The sequence below is a fragment of the Cnephaeus nilssonii genome, assembly GCF_951640355.1.
Source record: "Cnephaeus nilssonii genome assembly, chromosome: 2".
NCBI lineage: Eukaryota > Metazoa > Chordata > Mammalia > Chiroptera > Vespertilionidae > Cnephaeus > Cnephaeus nilssonii.
Window position 1 is genome coordinate 61828211 of NC_137073.1, and position 19855 is coordinate 61848065.

The following is a 19855-nucleotide window of genomic DNA, read 5'->3' on the forward strand; positions in this document are numbered from 1 at the left end:
AACCTAGTAGTTATTAAGCGAGATGTTTACTACCCATTTATTTGCACAGACTTCTCTCATGTTTTTTTTTTCTTTAGGAAAACCATCTTCATTGTTGGAAAATATTTAAGTAGCAAAACAGCAGAAAGACATGCTACAGTTTCCACCCTCCCCCCCCTCCTGCCCCAGCTTCCGTGAGAGCCTTATTATCTTAAGAAATAACAGTTAGCAGCTCAGATTCATTAGCAGAGCTAAATTTAAGCCCCAGTTGACAGGCTGCCTAGAAAACATTTTGTTTTGCTGTCTGTGGGCTTTAATTAAGATGTGTTCAATTTCAGTCCTCTCAGTCTAGCCCTCCCCCCCCTCCCCAACTTGCTGTGTCACAGACGGGCGATCAGACACTTTTAGATGGTCCGGCCCATGACTTTGACCTTCTGCGCAGTCCAGCGTTCCCTGGGGAACCGTTCAACTCATGAGGTCTGATTTCACACTTCCAGGATGCCTCAGCTCTCTTAACAATGACAGGGAGACAAAGCCCTTTAGAGCAGGCCGCATGGGGACTTGTTTAAATTGGAAACCAGAGAGGAGTCAAGGAACAAGGTTATGGGCTACAGAATAGTGCTTTTAATAAAGAGCTCACAGCTCTGGCTCAGCTCAAAGAGGTCTACCTCTGTACAATTAATTGAGCCATTTATCTGGAGCATCTTAGGCCTCTACTTTCTCACAGAATTGCGTGGTAAATATCAGCTAAGAAGCAAATGAGATATGCATGAAATGAATTTTAACACTTTGATTACTGTGCCTCCAGTCTTCATTAAAAGTAAATTTATTTGTATTTCTGACCTCATTATCAGTAGGCTGCCTGCATTTTTATTGGTTCCTGTGATTTCCAGCTTGAGTGTGTCATGAAGGTGTATTTTATACAGAGATTTGGATTTATTATTCTTGGTATTTTCCCTGAACGTTATGGGTCTATTCAGAGAAAGAAAGTGAGAAGGTATCTGTACAGAAAAAAAAAAAAGCAAGTCTGTTCTTTGAGAGTTTTCTACACAGTTGGAGAAATGCTAAGCACATATACATAATATTGTCTTTTAAAAATTAATTTTTGTGATTTGCTTAAGCAAATTGTATAAGACATATGCAATTCTTGCTTGAGTGGCCCTCAGAATACAATAGGTTTACTGGAAGAAGTAGCTACGTTGCTTCTTTTACAGAATTGTAGCAGTTTGAATTTTTAATAGCTGGCTACTTGAATTACCATTATCACATTCAATAACATTGATTATGTCTGATAAATGCAGCCTTGGGTTTTATGATCATTATTTAAAATCTGTATTAGAAGAGGAGAAAATATATGTCCTTTAAATGCTGCATAGTTCCATTGAAAGTACTATAATATATAAAATATAGGGGAAGTCCTTCATATTTGTAAATTAACAGGGGTAAAATCATTTACCAAATAAAAGGGGTTATGTATGGATGTCATTCTTAATTTTTAAACGTTTACTATCTGAAAATCTTGAAATTATACTGCTTAAAACAACAAACCTACATTTTACACAAAATGTATTGAAAATTGCCTCAGCAAAGTTTGCTTTATTTCCATTATATAACAAATAGAGGCCCAGTGCACGAAATTCGTGCATGGGTGCAGTCCCTAGGCCTGGCCGGTGATCAAAGCACCAGCCTCTGGCGTGGAAGGGCAGGTCCCAGCTGACCTCTGGGCCCTGGGCAGCACCTGGGCTGTCTGGCCCCCGCACTCCTCCCTCCACCTGAGTCACAGTGCCCAAGTCCCCACGTGGAGATGCAGGCTGGGGCGCAGCATGGGCCTCGGGGCCGCCCAGGGGTACCATACAGACTTCGGGCGGGCAGCTCGCTCTCTCCCGGCTGGCCTCGCAGACCAGCTCCTGCGCGGCGGGTGGCAGCAGGTGTCCCCGCATCCTGCGCCCACGCCTGCTGCCCTCCGTGGTGTTTATCTGGAAGAAGCAGCAGGAGCGGCAGCTGCAGCTCTACTCCAAGGAGTGGTGAGCGTGGGGCAGGCAGCTGGAGAGGGTCTGCAGGTGGAGAGGGAGGGACCTGGCGTGGCACCCGCTCCGAGGCCGCGACCGTGAGCACGCTTGGCACCCTGGCCGGGGCCTCAGCCAGAGCCCGGGGTCGGGGCGGAGGCTGAGCCTGATCGGGCCGAGGCCACCAGGGCAGGGCGGGCTCCTCATGGGCACCCAGCCCCTGAGCGTAGGGGCTTGCCAGGCATGCGAGCCCTGGCATCCTGGGAGAGGGTAACAGGGAGAGTGAGAGCAAGCTCGGTGGACACCCTGCATTCTCACCACACCTCCCTCCCTGTCACCCCCGCCCCCAAGTAGCCGGTGAGAGGTCACAGTCCCCTGCCTGGGCACTGCGGGAGGTTGGTTGCCACCACCCACCCCCAGTTCCCCATCCCAGCCTGAGGCCCAGCCCTGATCAGGTGATCAGGGCCTGCGGGCCGGAGGGAGGGGCCAACCGCCACCATGGCGGGAGGGCGGCAGGCCGATTGGAGCCTGCCAGCCGGGGGGGGGGGGGGGGGGGGGGGAGGGACCCGGGAGGTTGGCCGCCGGCCCTGAGGAGGGATCTGGCCTTCGGCCCCCCTAGGAAAGGAGCCATGTCTGCTGCCACCCACCCCCGGTTCCTAGTCCCAGCCTGGGGCCCGGCCCTAATCAGGCGGTGGGGGCCTGCCAGCTGGAGGGAGGGACCATGGGAGGTTGGCCGGCAGGTCCCATTGGTGATCGGGGCCTGCGGACCGGGGGCAGCTCCTGCATTGAGCATCTGCGCCCTGGTGGTCAGTGTGCATCATAGTGTCTGGTCATTCCAGTCATTCCCTCGTAACGGTTGCTTAAGCTTTTATATATGTTGCTGTTTGCTTTTTAATAATTAAGCTTATTGACAAGACTATAAAACGCATAGTATACTTTGAGAAGAAATCTCATCCAATTTATAATGCATCAAAAAATCCAACACCTGACGTTTTTATCATTATAATATACCTAATTTAGAAGACAATAATATCACACACATATATGTTAAATATCTTAATACTATATAAATTTCTTTCCTAAGAATGAGACTAACCAAAGAATTAAAAGTAAAGAAAACAAATCGTTGTTTTCATTATTTTATATCACCACATAGATATAAAAGTTGCTTCATTTTTATAATTACGTTTATATAATCATAATCTAATTATAGAAATGCAAAAGTGTCCTAACAGTTGATATAAAATATTTGTGAAAAGAGGAATTAAAATGTTAATTTAACACAAAGACTGGTGAGGCCTGCGTATGAACTAGTGTTTTACAGGGAATTGCAGAAATCATGTGTGACTCCAATGCAGGTCACATGGTTTGAAGATACTGCTCTGGAAGAATAGGTAGGATGACAACAGAGATTAATAATTGGATTTGATATGTTCCAGAGGTGAAGGACTACGGGCTGAAAAAGTGGTGGTCCCACTATCAGTGGGAAATGAGGGGAGGAGAAATACTATAAAATAATTAATTGAGTTCTGTGGAACTAAGATTATAAAATGATCCTCTGAGTAAAGAAATAGAGAATTGCTAATTTGCTTTAGAGGGCTAGTGCCAGGATTTCACTCAGTGCTTGAAGAAATGCTTTCAGATGTTAGAACCATGGTTTAAAATTAAACTATAATTTATATTTTGTTACATTATGATATAGTTGTATAAATAAACAATGCCTCTCCTAGAAAATTGGATTTGGAAAATGCTGCAGAGAGCATCTGAAAAAAAAATTTACTACAAGAACATTTGGATTATATGATAGTACTAGAGGCCCGGTGCATGAAATTCATGCATGGGGGGGTGTCCCTCAGCCCAGGCTACACCCTCTCCAATCTGGAACCCCTCAAGGGATGTCCGACTGCCCGTTTAGGCCCGATCCTACCTGGATCGGGCCTAAACAGGCAGTCAGACATCCCTCTCACAATCCAGGACTGCTGGCTCCCAACTCCTCGCCTGCCTGCCTTCCTGATTGCCCCTAACTGCTTCTGCCTGCCAGTCTGATCACCCCCTAACCACTCCCCTGCCAGCCTGTTTGCCTCTAACTGCCCTCCCCTGCGGGCCTGGTCACCCCTAACTGCTCTCCCCTGCAGGCCTGGTCACCCCTAACTGCCCTCCCCTGCAGGCCTGAGTCCCCCCCAACTGCCCTTCCCTGCAGGCCCGGTCGCCCCCAACTTCCCTCCTCTGCTAGCCTGGTCCCCCCCAACTGCCCTCCCCTGCAGGCTTGATCACCCCCAACTGCTCTCCCTTATAGTCCTGGTCCCTCCCAACTGCCCTGCCCTGCTGGCCATCTTGTGTTGGCCATCTTGTGTTCACATGGGGGCAGCCATCTTGTTTGTTGGAGTGATGGTCAATTTGCATATTATTCTTTTATTACATAGGATTAGATAGGATAGAGGTCTGGTGAATGGGTGGGGGCTGGCTGGTTTGCCCTGAAGCGTGTCCTGGATCAGGGTGGGGGTTCCCTTTGGGGCATGGGATGGCCTGGGTTAGGGGCCTGTGGTGGTTTGCAGGCCAGCCACGCCCCCTGGCGACCCAAGTGGAGGCCCTGGTATCTGGGATTTATTTATCTTCTATAATTGAAACTTTGTAGCCTTGAGCGGAGCCAAGCCTCCTGCTTGCTCCGTGGCCGCAGCCATTTTTGTTGGGATTTATTTATCTTGTATAATTGAAACTTTGTAGCCTTGAGCAGAGGCCAAGGCAGGCCAGGGCTGCAGAAGCTTGGCTTCCTCCATCACTGGGGCAACCCAAGCCTCCTGTTCTCTCCAGCTCCATGGCTGCCGCCATTTTTGTTGGGATTTATTTATCTTCTATAATTGAAACTTTGTAGCCTTGAGCGGAGGCCTGGGCCGGCCAGGGCAGGTGGAAAGCTTGGCTTCCTCCATTGCCGGGGAAAGCCAAGCCTCCTGCTCTCTCCGTGGCTGCAGCCATCTTGGTTGGGTTAATTTGCATACTCACTCCTGATTGGCTGGTGGGCATGGCTTGTGTGTGTAGTGGAGGTATGGTCAATTTGCATATTACCCTTTTATTAGATAGGATAGTTAGACACATAAACAGTCAAACCCAAAGAGTGGTTATATGAATGGGTTGATGTCAGTGGGAATGCCAAGCACAGGAATACAGGGCCCTGTCTTTGGTCTAACCCCGTGGTCGGCAAACTGTGGCTCGCGAGCCACATGTGGCTCTTTGGCCCCTTGAGTGTGGCTCTTCCACAAAATACCACGGCCTGGGCGAGTCTATTTTGAAGAAGTGGCGTTAGAAGAAGTTTAAGTTTAAAAAATTTGGCTCTCAAAAGAAATTTCAATCGTTGTACTGTTGATATTTGGCTCTGTTGACTAATGAGTTTGCCGACCACTGGTCTAACCTGTTAAATCTATTTACTAATGACTTTGAGGAGATAATTGGCTGCTTCTTTATCGAACTTGCTGAGAGGATAGTTAATTCATTTGATATGAGACCAATCTATATATGTGTATTATATGTATTGTATATCTATCTCTATATATAAAATTATATAACAGGCTTAATTCAGACTGAAATAAATAGGCTTAGATCAACAAGATGATTATTAAAAAGTACAAATGAATATAGTCAATAATACTGTGTCAAGTTTACATGGTAACAAATGATTACTAGAATTAGTGGAGTGATCACATTTTAAGGTATGAAAATCACTATATTGTACACTTGAAACTAATATAACCAATATAAAATTGTATAACAACTATACATAAATAAACAAAAACACAAATCAAAGTTTTAACTGGGTACAAAACAGTGATGTCTTGTTTTAACAGTAGGAAACATAGAAAACATTTTAGGGTTTGAATTAAGGTGTTTTTTTAAAGAATGTATTTTTATTGATTTCAGAGAGGAAGGGAGAGGGAGAGAGAGATAGCAACATCAATGATGAGAGAGACTCAATGATTGGCTGCCTCCTACACACTCCACATTGGGGTTTGAGCCCACAACCCCGGCATGTGCCCTTGTCCGGAATCGAACCTGGGACCTTTCTGTTTGCAGGCGGACGCTCTATCCACTGAGCAAAACTGGCTAGGGAGAATTAAGTTTAAACTCCATGAGAGTGAATTACACATGCATCAGTTTTGTTACATTGAATAAAAAGGCAACGTTGATAATGATACTCTCTTCTGGACTCATCAGATGCACTGTGGTATGAATTTAGTTTTGGAAGCTCTTCATCTTTAAAGAAGGATATTGACAAACTAACCTGAATATATTCTCAATTGGGATATCTAGTGTTTAAAGCCAACTCTATTGAGAATAGTTAAAGGAAAATGATAATAATAATAGTAACAACAACTAACATTTGTTGAACCTTTATCACATGTCAGACACTACCCCAAACTAATTTAATTAACACAATGATTGGGAGCCCTTATCACATGTAGACACTACCCCAAACTTGGAAAAAGGATTATCACAATTAATCTCATAATAACCTAATTAGATACTATTGTTATTCCCACTTTACAAATTAGAAAACTGAGATGTGGAGAGGCTAAGTAACTTGTTTACATTCGCATGCTGGGAAGACACCATTACAACTTTTTACATTATTCCTGCTTTCTGTCTGCAGCTACAAAATGCCCAGTTAACTGAGTCGAATGTCTAATCTTAGTGGTATATCTGATGGGTACAACCTAAGTTACACCTGCAACCCCAGCTGCAAGAAAGCCTAGAAATGTCACTTTGGCCTTTGTGGCCTCTCTAGTTCTGAAGAGATGCTAGAAGGTAGTTAGAATATATGCTCAGCAAGGCATCCACGCTAACTAGTACAGGAGGGTGGGTAATGACCATTAGTCAGATACTAAGTAACAGATGCTGTGCCCCACTTTACACCCATTAATTTATTTAAACTTAAAAGTTATTACAGTGGGAAAGTCATAGAATAAATAAAAGGTACATTGTGCACAATGTAAAGAAGCATTTCTCAAAAGTGATAATTGCCAAAAACTAGATCAGAATACTCCTGTGGAGGTGTTTATTTCCTCGTCACTGGAACTGTTGAAGCAGAGCCTGTATGACTTCATGGTTGCAGAGAGGTTCAAACCCTAGATGACCTTTGAACTTGGCTTCTAAGGCTGCTCTCCTGGCCCTCAGAATCTGAGATTTTGCAGTAGGTGCCAAGATGAATAACTCCTGAGTGAATGCATATTATGTAGAAGAGAATTCAAAACGACAAAGATATCATTCTAATGACAAAGCTTGACAGATGACAATTTTCAACTTTATTGCCCCAAAATATATAAAGATTTAATTACTTGATATAGTAAGTTTAAAGAATTTTATTTCACTGCAATAGATCTCTTCAGCTAATTACGTATGGGGAAGATTATCTGAAACATCATACTTTTCTGTGGAGCACCTAATTGAATATATATTTACTGTAGGTCCTAACGTATCTACAAGAGCTTGTAAAGACAAAGGAGCTTGTAATATATTTTTATAATCATTTTAGACCAAACAATGTTTGTGTTCCTAATCTTGGAACAAATACTTGAATATCATTTCTATATTAAATATTAATTGAAAATGAAGTATTCAAACATTTTACCATAATTTATCTAGACTCTTAAAAGCTTAGACATAATTTCTTCATAGTCTCTCCTCAATTTTATAGATTCCATAGTCTTCCTTTTCTTACTTTTCAAGTTTCTTATCTATTTCATTGTATTTCTTAGTCTTTTGTCATAAATTTCAAGCTTCCAAACATATACCAAGATGATTCAATTCTAAGACTCAAGAATGCATCTAGTTACACACAATACTATAAATATTCTTTTGCAGCTATTTTCTAGATTCCAGGGGAAATGAACTCATATTTACATGAAGCTTTATTTTCATTGTTCTTTGTCATGGTTCTCAAAGTGTGGCAATCCACAAGACTCTTCCAAAGTCACAACTATTTTCATAATAAGACTAAGATGTTCTTTGCTTTTTTTTTTCACTGTCATTCTCTTATGAGTGTGCAATAGAATTTTTCAAAGGCTATATAATATTTGATCACTCTGATGTTAACATGTCATGAATTTATTATTGAGGCCTATTCCAACCACCCTAATTAAATTTATAAACTGTGCCCCTCCTCAACATTCTTCAAACCCCTTATCCTGTTCTATTTTTTTCTGTTTTGCATTAACATGTATCACTCTTTAACATACAACATAATCTACCTATGATATTTATTCTCTTTCTCTTTCCTCACCACTACAAGTAAATTCCAAGAAACCAGAGACCTTTCCTTTTTTAAAAATTGATATTTAGAGAGTAAGAAAGGGAGAGAGAGAAAAACATTGATGTGAGAGAGAAACATTACTTGGTTGCCGCCTGTACCCACCCTGACCTGGGGTTGAACTCGTAACCTATTGGTTCATGGGATGACACTACAACCAACTGAGCCACCTGGCCAGGGCCAGAGACTTTCCCTTTTTTGTTCACATGGCCAGTCACATAGTAGACACTCAATAAACACTTGTTAAATAAATCAATATATAGTTTTATTATAGTCAACTTTTTATTTTGTCCTCCTTTATAATAGCATTAAGGCATTCTATTAAATATTGAAATCATAGCCCTGACCAGTTTGGCTCAGTGGATAGAGCATCGGCCTACGGACTGAAGGGTCCTGAGTTCGATTCCGGTCAAGGGCATGTACCTTGGTTGCGGGCACATCCCCAGTAGGTGTGCAGGAGGCAGCTGATCGATGATTCTCTCTCACTGATGTTTCTAACTCTCTATCCCTCTCCCTTCCTCTCTGTAAAAAAATCAATAAAATATATTTTTTAAAAATATTGAAATCATATATGAATAGTTTTATTTTATTTCATGATAGTCGGGAGGGCATTACAAAATCTTCAATATGAAAAAAGATGGATTAGATCTAGTGGGCCAATAGCCTCAACTCTAGGGGGTCAATTTTCCTGCCACAGTGAAACCTGCTCATGATTTAGTGAGAAAAGAGAAGCTCTATTATTATTATTATTATTATTATTATTATTATTATTATTATCTACACTAATAAAAGAGAAAGTTGCAAATTGACTGTACCTTCGCGATGCCCACCAGCCAATCAGGAGTGAGGATGCAAATTAACACAACAAAGATGGCAGGTTAATTTGCATACACAGGTGCCCAGCCGCTGGGGGCGGGACGCTTGCATCATTGCCATGGCGACGATGCAGGCATTTTGCACCGCCCCAGCCGCTCGGGGCCTCTGGGCAGCATGGGAAGGCAGAAAGGCGGCTCCTGGCAGAGCGAAGGCAGAAAGGGGGCTCCGGGCTGGGAGCAAAGGCTATGCCAGCAGCCAGGGTAAGGAAGGCCCATTCCGCACGAATCTTCGTGCATCGGGCATCTAGTTTAAATATATTTTTATTGATTTCAGAGAGGAATTGAGAGGGAGAGAGAGATAGAAACATCAATGATGAGAAAATCATTGATCAGCTGCTTTGTGCACTCCCCCTACTGGGAGTTGAGCCCGTAACCTGGGCATGTGCCCTTGGCCAGAATCGAACCCAAGACCTTTCAGTCTGCAGGCTGACACTCTATCCATTGAGCTAAACTGGCTAGGGCAACAGCTCTATTATTATTATCCAGTCTCTGAATCAGATCCACTGGGAACCTAGGGAAGAATATCAGTTAATGTAATTCTACCAATGAGACATTTAAAATATGTATAGGTCAGACAGTGAAAAGGGCTAAAGTCAAAGCCCCCACTCCTGTGATAAGGGGAGGGTTGGAAGATGTCTCCAACATACACTGTTTTTTGTTCTGGTGGGTCCTATGGAATTTCCTCACCTATCACTTTGGTACATGTTATGGTTGAAATTCCAGTTTGTAGAAAGGACAGATGGCAACCTTGATTATAATTTTTTTAAAAATTAAAGTATAGCTAAGTCAAACTGTGGCAACTAAGGAAATTAAACCACAGAGCTTAGTTTGTGCAAGGTGGGCCCAAAATAAAAGGCCCCCATGGGTATGAATTGCTTTCCAAGCTGCTCAAAACCTTCTGTGTTTACAGAGACATGGCAACAAGAAGATGGTCACTGGGTTCCTCCACCCCACACACACACATTTTTATAATACATCACATCCTCCAGCAGCAAAATGACCCTGGACAAAGCCCACTACTGACGGATCAGGATTAACTTTCTATTCTGGGAGTAAGACTATCATTCAGTATCTTTTGAGTGACTTTAATGTTCAAACCAGCAGTTTGCACAAACTGAAGTCATTCACTTGCCCATAAAACAGGTAGCAATCAAGCAGGGGTGGTACAGACTTTCCCACAGTTCTTTATAAGTGTGTCAGTGTTGTGACCTCAAAGATCAAGGGCTAAACAGTGAGAGAGAATTAGCCAGTCCGTGCACCTCATCTAATCCTCAAGGCCGTTTTGAAGTTTGCCAGAAAGGATGCCCATTGGAGACAATTCTGACATTTGTTTTTATTGTTGTAGGAGTGCCTTTTCACCATCAGAAGAATTGAGATAATAGAGGATATGCTTTAAAATCTGTTATAGATTTAGTTTTATGAGTTAGGGTAAAAAAAAAAAAGTATCTTTCCAATATTAATTCCCATGGGAGTTTTTCACCTATAAAAACATCTAAAGAAAAAAAATAGTTTTGTGTATTTGAATTATAGAGACCCAATTAAAAGGACACACAAATAGATTTAAGCTAAATATCCCTGATTATAAATTGTTAATCTTGTTTTTATATAATTGTCCTTCACTTCTAAAATTGCTAGTGCTAGGGATGTGTAATCACCACAGATCACCAGAGTCATCTCCCGTGGGGAAAAGTCTTCCCTTTCTTTCCCCTTCCTGTTCTAGTATTAGAGCCTGAGACGCTTCCTTCTCCTCGCTGCCCTTAAACCCTTCACTTACCTTTATTAAAGTGCTTACAACCCGGCTTTATAATTGTGTATTTGTATGTCTATCATGCCTTGAAGGTTGGACTATGTCTTAATTATACTTATAATTCTGGGGTAGGATAAAGAGAAGACAGTAAGTAATTAATGCTTCACAAGGTATTCCTATTTCTTCCCAGAAATTTGTCAACATGGAAAATTGCCATGTTCTCAAGGAAAGCTAAGATTCTGTTCTAGCTGTCAGAGCACTTCCTGAGATCAGCCCCACTGCCCTCATCCTCACCCAGCACTGCAGCATCTCCTATATTGCATCCAAACCAAAATCCCCAGTTTCATGTACTACAAAGGGCAGGAGTAGGCACTTTTGGGCTAAAACGGTGGACGTTAAGGAAGATCCAGTCGGTACTCATGGGTCTGCTTCTTTAGTCTTATGACAAGAATGAGTAAGAGGAAAACAGAGATTATGTAATCGGTATTCCCATACATGTAGGCTCTTTAAATAGCCAAAAATTATCAGAAACAAAATACCAATTTTGGATGCTGCCTTTATTATTTTGCACCCCTAGCCACACTGCTTTGAATAAAAACATTACAGAGCATGGCATTGTATCACTCTCTAGAGCAGGGGAGGGGACTGTCCAGCCCTCGGGCCACATAAGGCCCGTGAAATCATTTGGCCTGGCCTGGCCCTGCCAAGGCATTAGGGGCGAGTGAAACAAATGTTTGACCAAATAGGGCAGGCTAATTTTTAAGTTGATAATTTTGTATGGCCTGCAAATGATGTTATAAATATCTAAATGGCCCCTGGCATCAAAAAAGTTTCCCCACCTCTGTTCTAGAGCTTTACAGAGAACAATGCACTTTGTTAGCCATCAACACTCCATCCCGTAGTCAACCTCCCTCTATCAGCAAGCAATGCAGCATAGCACAGGGTCTAACTGGAATGATAAAAGGATGAAAGGAAGGAATAATTAAGGAGATAATTAATGGTTAAATCCATCACTGGTATTTCTGTGATTGTTTGCATTTGTTTAAGTGGCACATAATCGGGGCTGCAAAATTTAGGAACTGAAAAGCCAGTCATTTAAAGCATCATTTAGCAAACCAGATAAGCACATTAACTGTGTGTAGCCACTTTTCAAAAATAAAACTGTAGTGTATACTTTTTAGTAGTAAGTTTATAGAATTCAGTATTGTACGTTTACCACTATTTTGGTTGAAATTGCTGTTAATTTTATTGCCTTTGAATCATGCAGTGGCAAAAGGATAGTTTCTAAATTGGTCAAAAATAACACACTGTATAATGACATAATCTTGGCATCCATTACTGATACCTGTAAAAAGATAACTTTTTATATGGAAGAGATAAATAGAAGGCAATGTAAAATTGGCTACTTTTCCTCTTTGTCAGATTTTAGATATCTAGTTTATGTACTTTGTTGAATACATCTCGACCATGGGAAAAAAAAAACCACCGGTTTGGCTAAGGTCAATGAATTATGTGTGTTTTTTAATCTCCAAATAATAGTATCAGGCATAATAGATTCTTCAATATTGACATTTGCAAATCCTGTTAGTTTTACCTTCAAAATATGTCCAGAATCTAATTACTACACATCACATATTATTGCAGTAGCCTCCTAACACTTCTCCTTGACACCCCCATTGCCCTCGCTCTACCTATTCTCCAAATAGCAGACATCAGATCATGTCACGCATCAGCTTAGGGCCCTCCAAGAGCTTCCCCTTCCACTTAGAGTGATAGCCATATTCTACAGAGGCCTGCCATCCTCCTCGGACCTCTATGAACATGTCATCTATCGTTGTCCCTGTCACAATCCATTCCTCCAGTCACACTGGCTTCCTGGTTATTCCTAGAACCATCAGACACAGTCATTTTCCATGACCTGTTCCTCTAGGTAACCCAAGGCTCATTTCCTGCCTCCTTCATTCTTTGCCCATGTCACTTGGTCAATGAGACCTTCTTTGGCAGCCCCTTTAAAAACTGCACATACATACCAGCACTTCTCATCATCCTTCCCATTTTTATTTTTCTCTATAGTATTTATCACCTTATAATACCCTCTAAAATGTTATTCATTATCTATCTTCTTTCCGAAGGTAAACTTCATGAATCCAGGGTTGTTGCTTTTTAATTGTTTTATGTACTTATATCTCCTCAACACATAGAACACTGCCTGATACATGATAAGTAGTATTTGTTGAATAAATGAATCCTACCTAATAATAGACAAATATGCAAATTAACCGTACCTTTGCTATGCCCGCGATTGGCCAGGAGGCGTGGGGGGGCGGGACTTGGGGTGGCCAGGGTGGCCGATTGGGCTGGCAGGATGCTGAGCTTGCGTCGCCAGCGGCGGCTCGAGCTCAGCATCTGCGCCATGGCTGTGCTGTGGCACAGAAGGGGCCTCTGGGGCAGCGAGCTCACGTCTCACCATGGACCATCAAAAGCGGGGAAGCTGGGTGCCTGTCCACTCAGGCAACAGGCCTTTCAGAAGCCTCCGGCGGGGCGGAGGCTTCTGAAAGGCCTGGTGCACCAGCGGACAGGCACTCAGCTCCCCCGCGATCAAAAGCAAAAGCGTGGGAGCTGGGTGCCTGTCCGCTCAGGCACCAGGCCTTTCAGAAGCCTCCGCCGCGCTGGAGGCTTCTGAAAGGGCTGGTGCACCAGCGGACAGGCACCCAGCTCCCCCGTGATCGCCTGGTGCACCAGCGATCAAAAGCAAAAGCATGGGAGCTGGGTGCCTATCCGCTCAGGCACCCAGCTCCCCCCCCCCCCACATGTGCATGATTCAATCATGCACTGGGCCTCTAGTCTATGATAAAAATGTTAGCCACTTCTTCCCGTGTGTGGCCTACTAACTATTAAGTTATGACATAGCTATTGGGAAACGTATTGCCTAGTGACTTGCATTTAAATATATTTCATTGTAGGAAACATGGACCATAGGGGTAGGGCAAAGGCTTTGAAGGTCAGATAGACCTGGATTTAAAAACAGCTCCACTACTTACAACCTGTGACCTGGTGAGTTACATAGTCTCCCAGCCTCAGTTTCCTCATGTGTAAAATGGGGATAGTAAAAGTTCCTTTCCCATGGAGTAGTCATAAAATCTTCAAGCAAATGAACGTAACATAATGTTGGGCTTATAATAATATAAAACCCAGTAAATGTTTGCAATTATTATAATGATAAGCATTATAATTGCTCTTTATTTGCTATTTTTTTGTAAAATATTTTACAAATGTTTACTCTTTTGAATAGATTTAACTCAAAATATGAGTTATTCCCTGTTATTTTTTGTACTTTAAGGCACATTTTTATGTTTTAAATATTTCTGCTTAAAAAGATAATTACTTAAAGCTCTTATTTATTGATGCCCTGCTAATGTGCCAGACATTCTGCTAGTTATATTCTAAGTATTATCTCTGCAAAGAGCCATTACTGTCACTACTTTTCACATAAGGGAACAGGCCCAGGATCATGTTCAATCCCAGTTTGTTCAGCTTCTGTATTTAGGCCTTTCCCCCCAGACCACTGGCCTCTCGCTTTGAACTTCACTGCCTTGCCCGGTGCTCTTGGAAGTACATGGAGTGTTTGAGGATTTGAAAAGTGTGGTGTAGCTCAGGTGAGGGGCTGTAAAGATCTTGAGATTGGAAATAAGGCTGAAAGGCTATCTCCCATGCCATACAATGGGTTTTAACCTGTAAGCTCTGGAAAGACATCAAAGGTATTAAACTTGAAAATAAAGTTTCAGAGAAGAGTAAAATGGCAGCATTTTCCAGGATTGTTCATGTCACTGACCAGAGTTCAGCCTTTCATAAGACTCTAAGCACCTTAAGAATTATGGATTTTAGATTGAGAAAAATCAGTGTAAATGAAAGCCATGTTAAATAGGAATTTGGTCTATCTTAGGCAAAGACTCTCTTAAAAAGATGTAAGTACCATTATATTCCACAGAGTGTCTACTGACATGGCCTCTTAAAAATTATATTGCTTACCCATTTCAAGTTATAAGATAAGTGCAGATAGGACAATATTTTTGATAATGATAGCATGACACTGGAAATTAGAATAGCAAACTGACTGAGAAGTGGCGCCAGTAGGTGCTCAAACTATTATTTTGGTCTCTCTTACTTTAACACCTTTATTCCAATAGAAAAGAGTGACAGAGAGTTAAGTAATGTGATGATAGATGACTAATACTGGTTTTCCCTAGGAATAGTTTTGAGAAATAATCAACTAAGAAAATGTGAATAGCCACTGCCTTGTGGGCATAGGGTTAGATAAATATATTTGTTTCTTAACAAGATGTGGGAAGTGTTAAACATTAAGAACAGATTTTGTTTCTTTAAGATCGTTTAGCCCTAACCGGTTTGGCTCAGTGGATAAAGCGTCAGCCTGTGGACTGAAGGGTCCTAGGTTTGATTCTGGTCAAGGGCATGTACCTTGGTTGCGGGCACATCCCCAGTGGGGAGTGTGCAGGAGGCAGTTGATCCATGTTTCTCTCTCATCGATGTTTCTAACTCTCTATCCCTCTCTCTTCCTCTGTAAAAAATCAATAAAATATATATTTTTTAAAAAGATCTTTTAGCCAATCACTATCTCCAGATCTCTTTTTGTCAGCAAATAAAGATACAGTAACAAAGAAGGTAGTGATTTAAAATAATTTCCATGGGGTAAACTGAAAGAATAGAAAACGTTGTACACAACTGAATATAATTCCTGTGAAAAAAATCAAATGAAGATTTTCAACCTCTACTTGTATATGTTTAAAGTACCTTTTTCTCCATAGATATTGGTCTGTGGAGTTAGTTTTTGTGTTTTGCTATTGGAGATGTGGTACAGTTTTGATTGAATCTATTGCATATTGTTGATCACTTGAGGGCAAGTAAAACTGAGTGAAATAAACCAGAAGAGTAATTGAAGTAAAACAAGTGAAAATGGGGGAACAAAAATACCCCAAATTGCTATTTTTATATAATTTTTTTTTACTGAATTAAGATTAACATTAATGTATGAGAAAAATTCAAAGAAGATCCAAGAGAGAGTATGAATTACACTTGAATTTTAAGTATGTGCTTCCAAAGCTAATTATTTAAAGTCTTGTCTAAAGTGAAGTAGTTACTCTTTTGACAAGGAATTCTATCATCATAAACATGGCTTTAATTTTCTCTCTCATTGTTATAGTAGATATATTTTAACCTTCCAACACTTTTTTTCCCTTCCAACACTTTTATAAACTATTTGAGGTTGTAGTTTATATTCTCTGCTCTTTTGTTTATACTATAGTTAGTACTCACAAAGCTAGGTGGAAAGAAGATACCTAGTATGAGTCTTAAGAATAAGAAAGGCTTTGAGAACTCTTTGAATGGAATTTTTATGCTTGTACATGAAGTATATGAGAGAAAATAAAGTTGTTCATGTGCCAAATAAAACTTATTACAATGTGTTTTAATGAATAAAATATTATTTTTAAATACAATTCTCCATGGTGTGTGACTATGGTTGCTGGTAGGGCAAAAGGAATGAAGGTGGGAGAAAAAGATAACATGCTAAACCACAGGTAAAATTCGCACCAGACCTTGAAGACTTTCAGTCGTCTAGTCTTTATTGAAAATTATTTGCAAGACCAAAAATTGAGAAGACTACCATAATGTTAAGTTATGCAATTATCCTGGGGTGTATGAGGCCACTGAACTAACACACATATACTAAATCTCTTTTTTAATATAAAATTAAATTAAAAGTGAGTCAAAGTTTGTATGGCTCATTTTAAGAATTATAACATGGAAAGTAAATAACTTGCTGTGTGGGAATACATAGCTTATCTGTCACTGATAGCTAATGAATTCTTTCCTATTAAAATTTAATTGAAAATCTTCACTGATATTTAAGCTTTCACAGAAGTGTAAACTACTGTGACTACAATTCACAATTCATTTAAAACAATTATTCTTTATCATTAAAGTTAATAATATTCACATTAACCTCTTATGTAGTCTAAATCAATATTGTAGTTTAAAAACTATGACCTCTGAACAGCTTTGTCCAAATATTGATTTCATTGTCATTTGTATAAGGTATCAAACAAATTACATGCTGCAGTAATATCATTAATGCTGCCCCCATAGAGCCTTTGACTTTATGGGTTCTTATAATACAGCTCGTGACATTACAAAATATTGAGGACATCACATAATATAATTGCTGAATGGACGATATTTGACTATGGAAGAACAGACTTGCTGTAAACAGATAACTTCCAAATCCTTTACTCTCAGTGGACAAAAGAAAAAAAAAATACTGCTCTTTACAATGTGGATTGGTTGTTGAGGTTAAGTTTCAAATAACCAATTTTTTTCTGCCTCAGAGGTGTCTAATTTACCTTCTTGTGATGCCTTAGATATTTTAGAAGAGAATCTTAACTTAGATTAAAATGTTATAATTCTGAAATATAACAGTTTTCCCAAAATCAACTTGTTTAGAATGTCTGTTACAAGTTACAAGTTAGTCAGATGAGTTGAAAAATATATGGATAAAAAGAGAGGGCCTGAACATTTCAAGTGGTTGCTATAGAATTAAATAAAAACTGACATAGGGATGGACATGCATCATAACTAGCCATTATATTATTATTTTTGTAAAAAATTATAAATTGAAATACTATTGGTTGTACAATTTACTTTCTTTTGCTTTTTTTTTTTTTCCTGGTTCTAAATTTCATTGAGTCACAGTGGTTAACATCATCCAGTTACAACTAACTGTATTTTGATGTTGTTTTAATTTTTTTTTAAATTGTACTTTACTTTTTGTTTGCTATAAAAAAATTTCAAAAGAGATGTAGTCATGATATGACACTGAGCTGTGGGTGCTATTTATACTAAAAATGTTCCCCCCCCCCAAATCTCTTGTAGGTAAAAGTGACCCATTTTGTGTAGTGGAACTGAACAATGATAGGCTTCTAACACATACTGTCTACAAAAATCTCAATCCTGAGTGGAACAAAGTCTTCACATTGTAAGTAGTAATTGCCTTGAGCTCATTTCAAAAATGGTGCCAAATGATATTTATTTTTGAGATTTTGTGTGTGCATTTATTCTTAACCGATTAACAGCTCAATGCATCTGGGCTGCCTTTGCTAGCAACAATGAATATCATAATTGCCTCACTGTCCTGATAGTGAAACCTGGGGAAAGGGTTTGCCATTTTTCTTTGTTTTCACAGATATTTTTTTAAACTGTGCTTTCTATATGATGTGACTAAGGATTTAGCTCCCCTTAGCTGAGTTGCCATACTGCTTCTTCCTTTTATACTTTCTATTGAAATTCTCCTGGATTGCACTGACACCAAGGGGACAAAGCTCTATTTGTTCCATTGCTCAAATCAGCAAACAATCCCGTCTCCAGTCCGGCAGATGCTTTAGTTTTGGTTTGTTGCATTTTAGCACAATAAGAATATTAAGTATTGGTCTAGGTACCAAAACACCCTGTGAGTTAATTTTCCTTTTGTTTCAAAAAGTTTATAAGCCATTCTGATCATGTACTGTGAAAGCTGCCAATGCTACACTATAGTATCCCCTAAATTCGCTGTTGATGTTGTTCCCAAACTGGGCTTTTAAACTGAACAAAGGAAAACTCCAAAAGAAGTGCTTCTTAAAAGTTTTCTAGCATAGGGTGTGTGTTTTTTGTATTTGAAAAATTGCTAAATTTCTTACTAATGTCTTAGAATGTCTCTGCTTAAGAACCAGTAACTAATCAAATTTAATTATCTGACCAATTTATCTTTAAGGAATTCCTCATTTTTATAAAAGATGAAAGCCCTGGTCAGGAGACTTGTACTCCTAAGAAGGTTGTGGAGAGTGTTTTTCTCTGGAATGCATAATTGAATGAATAGGTTTGATTATTATCAAAGCCATTAATTGATTGTGCCCTGATAAAGCCTTTTCTCACATGTGGTTGCAGTCTTTCAGTAATTAATATATTCATTTTTGTCTTCTCTTAATTCATGTTTTCTTGGTAAACAGTTTGATCAAAGAATAAATGCTGTCAACAATTGGGGCTTATTTTTCCAGAAACAAAAATATGAAGAGCTTGCACAGTTGTTTATTAACAAATGTTGTCTTTGGAACATAATGGAACACTACTTAATTTCTAAATCCTAGGGTGGTACAATGGCTATCAATGCTACATTTTTTCCATTCTGTTTTCTGTGTTAGTTAATTTTTACCATAAACCCAACAGAAATAACTCAATGTTTTCATGAGAGCTGTAAACAAAAAGGTGTCCTATTATAATTTAAAAACCCACAAAATTATATTAATTACATTGTGACTCTTGCTAATATCAAACCTGGTGGTATTTTATGTAGAGTAATAGGAAGATAGAAATTATTGTAATAATGAGAAGAAATAAAAGTCTAAAAATATTAGTGCCACTTATTGGTGGTTTGTTGTTGTTTTTATAATAATTTATTCTGTGACCATCCAGGTGGAAAATTATATTTCATTAAAGAATTATAACTTGAAATTATGTTGGTGCTCAAAATTCCAGATAATAGGACCATCATTGTAGCCTACTAAGGTGCATTGTGGGAAATTCTATCACATACCAAACTACCTTGTGTATGTGTGTATGCAAATAGCATGCATAAAAACATATACACACAAAATCAGCTGGAGCTATCTAAATTTTCAAAAGCATTTTTATTCTTGTTCTCCACTGATGAAGTCTTTTTTCCTTACGTATGTTCATTATGCAGCAACATTAAAGATATCCATTCAGTTCTTGAAGTGACAGTTTATGATGAAGATCGGGATCGAAGTGCTGACTTCCTGGGCAAAGTTGCTATACCATTGCTGTCTGTAAGTTTTATGCACCTGACACACTGCTCTGTGTTGCTTTTGCTCAAGGAGAAAAAAAA

General features: G+C 39.9%; 1 protein-coding gene across 17 annotated transcripts in view; it reads left to right on the forward strand.

Moving 5' to 3' along the window:
- The window catches only part of MCTP1 (multiple C2 and transmembrane domain containing 1), a gene marked incomplete at both ends in the record, with an annotated part of 442947 nt that overhangs the window by 263539 nt on the left and 159553 nt on the right, over positions 1 to 19855 (forward strand). For 16 of the 17 annotated variants that reach the window (XM_079799000.1, XM_079799009.1, XM_079799010.1 and 13 more), the window contains 2 exons: positions 17851 to 17953; positions 19694 to 19796. The exons of the other annotated variant lie outside the window; for it this stretch is intronic. In XM_079799000.1, the coding sequence (XP_079655126.1) occupies positions 17851 to 17953; positions 19694 to 19796 (206 nt within the window). The remainder of the gene's footprint in view (positions 1 to 17850; positions 17954 to 19693; positions 19797 to 19855) is intronic. 17 annotated transcript variants of the gene reach the window in all.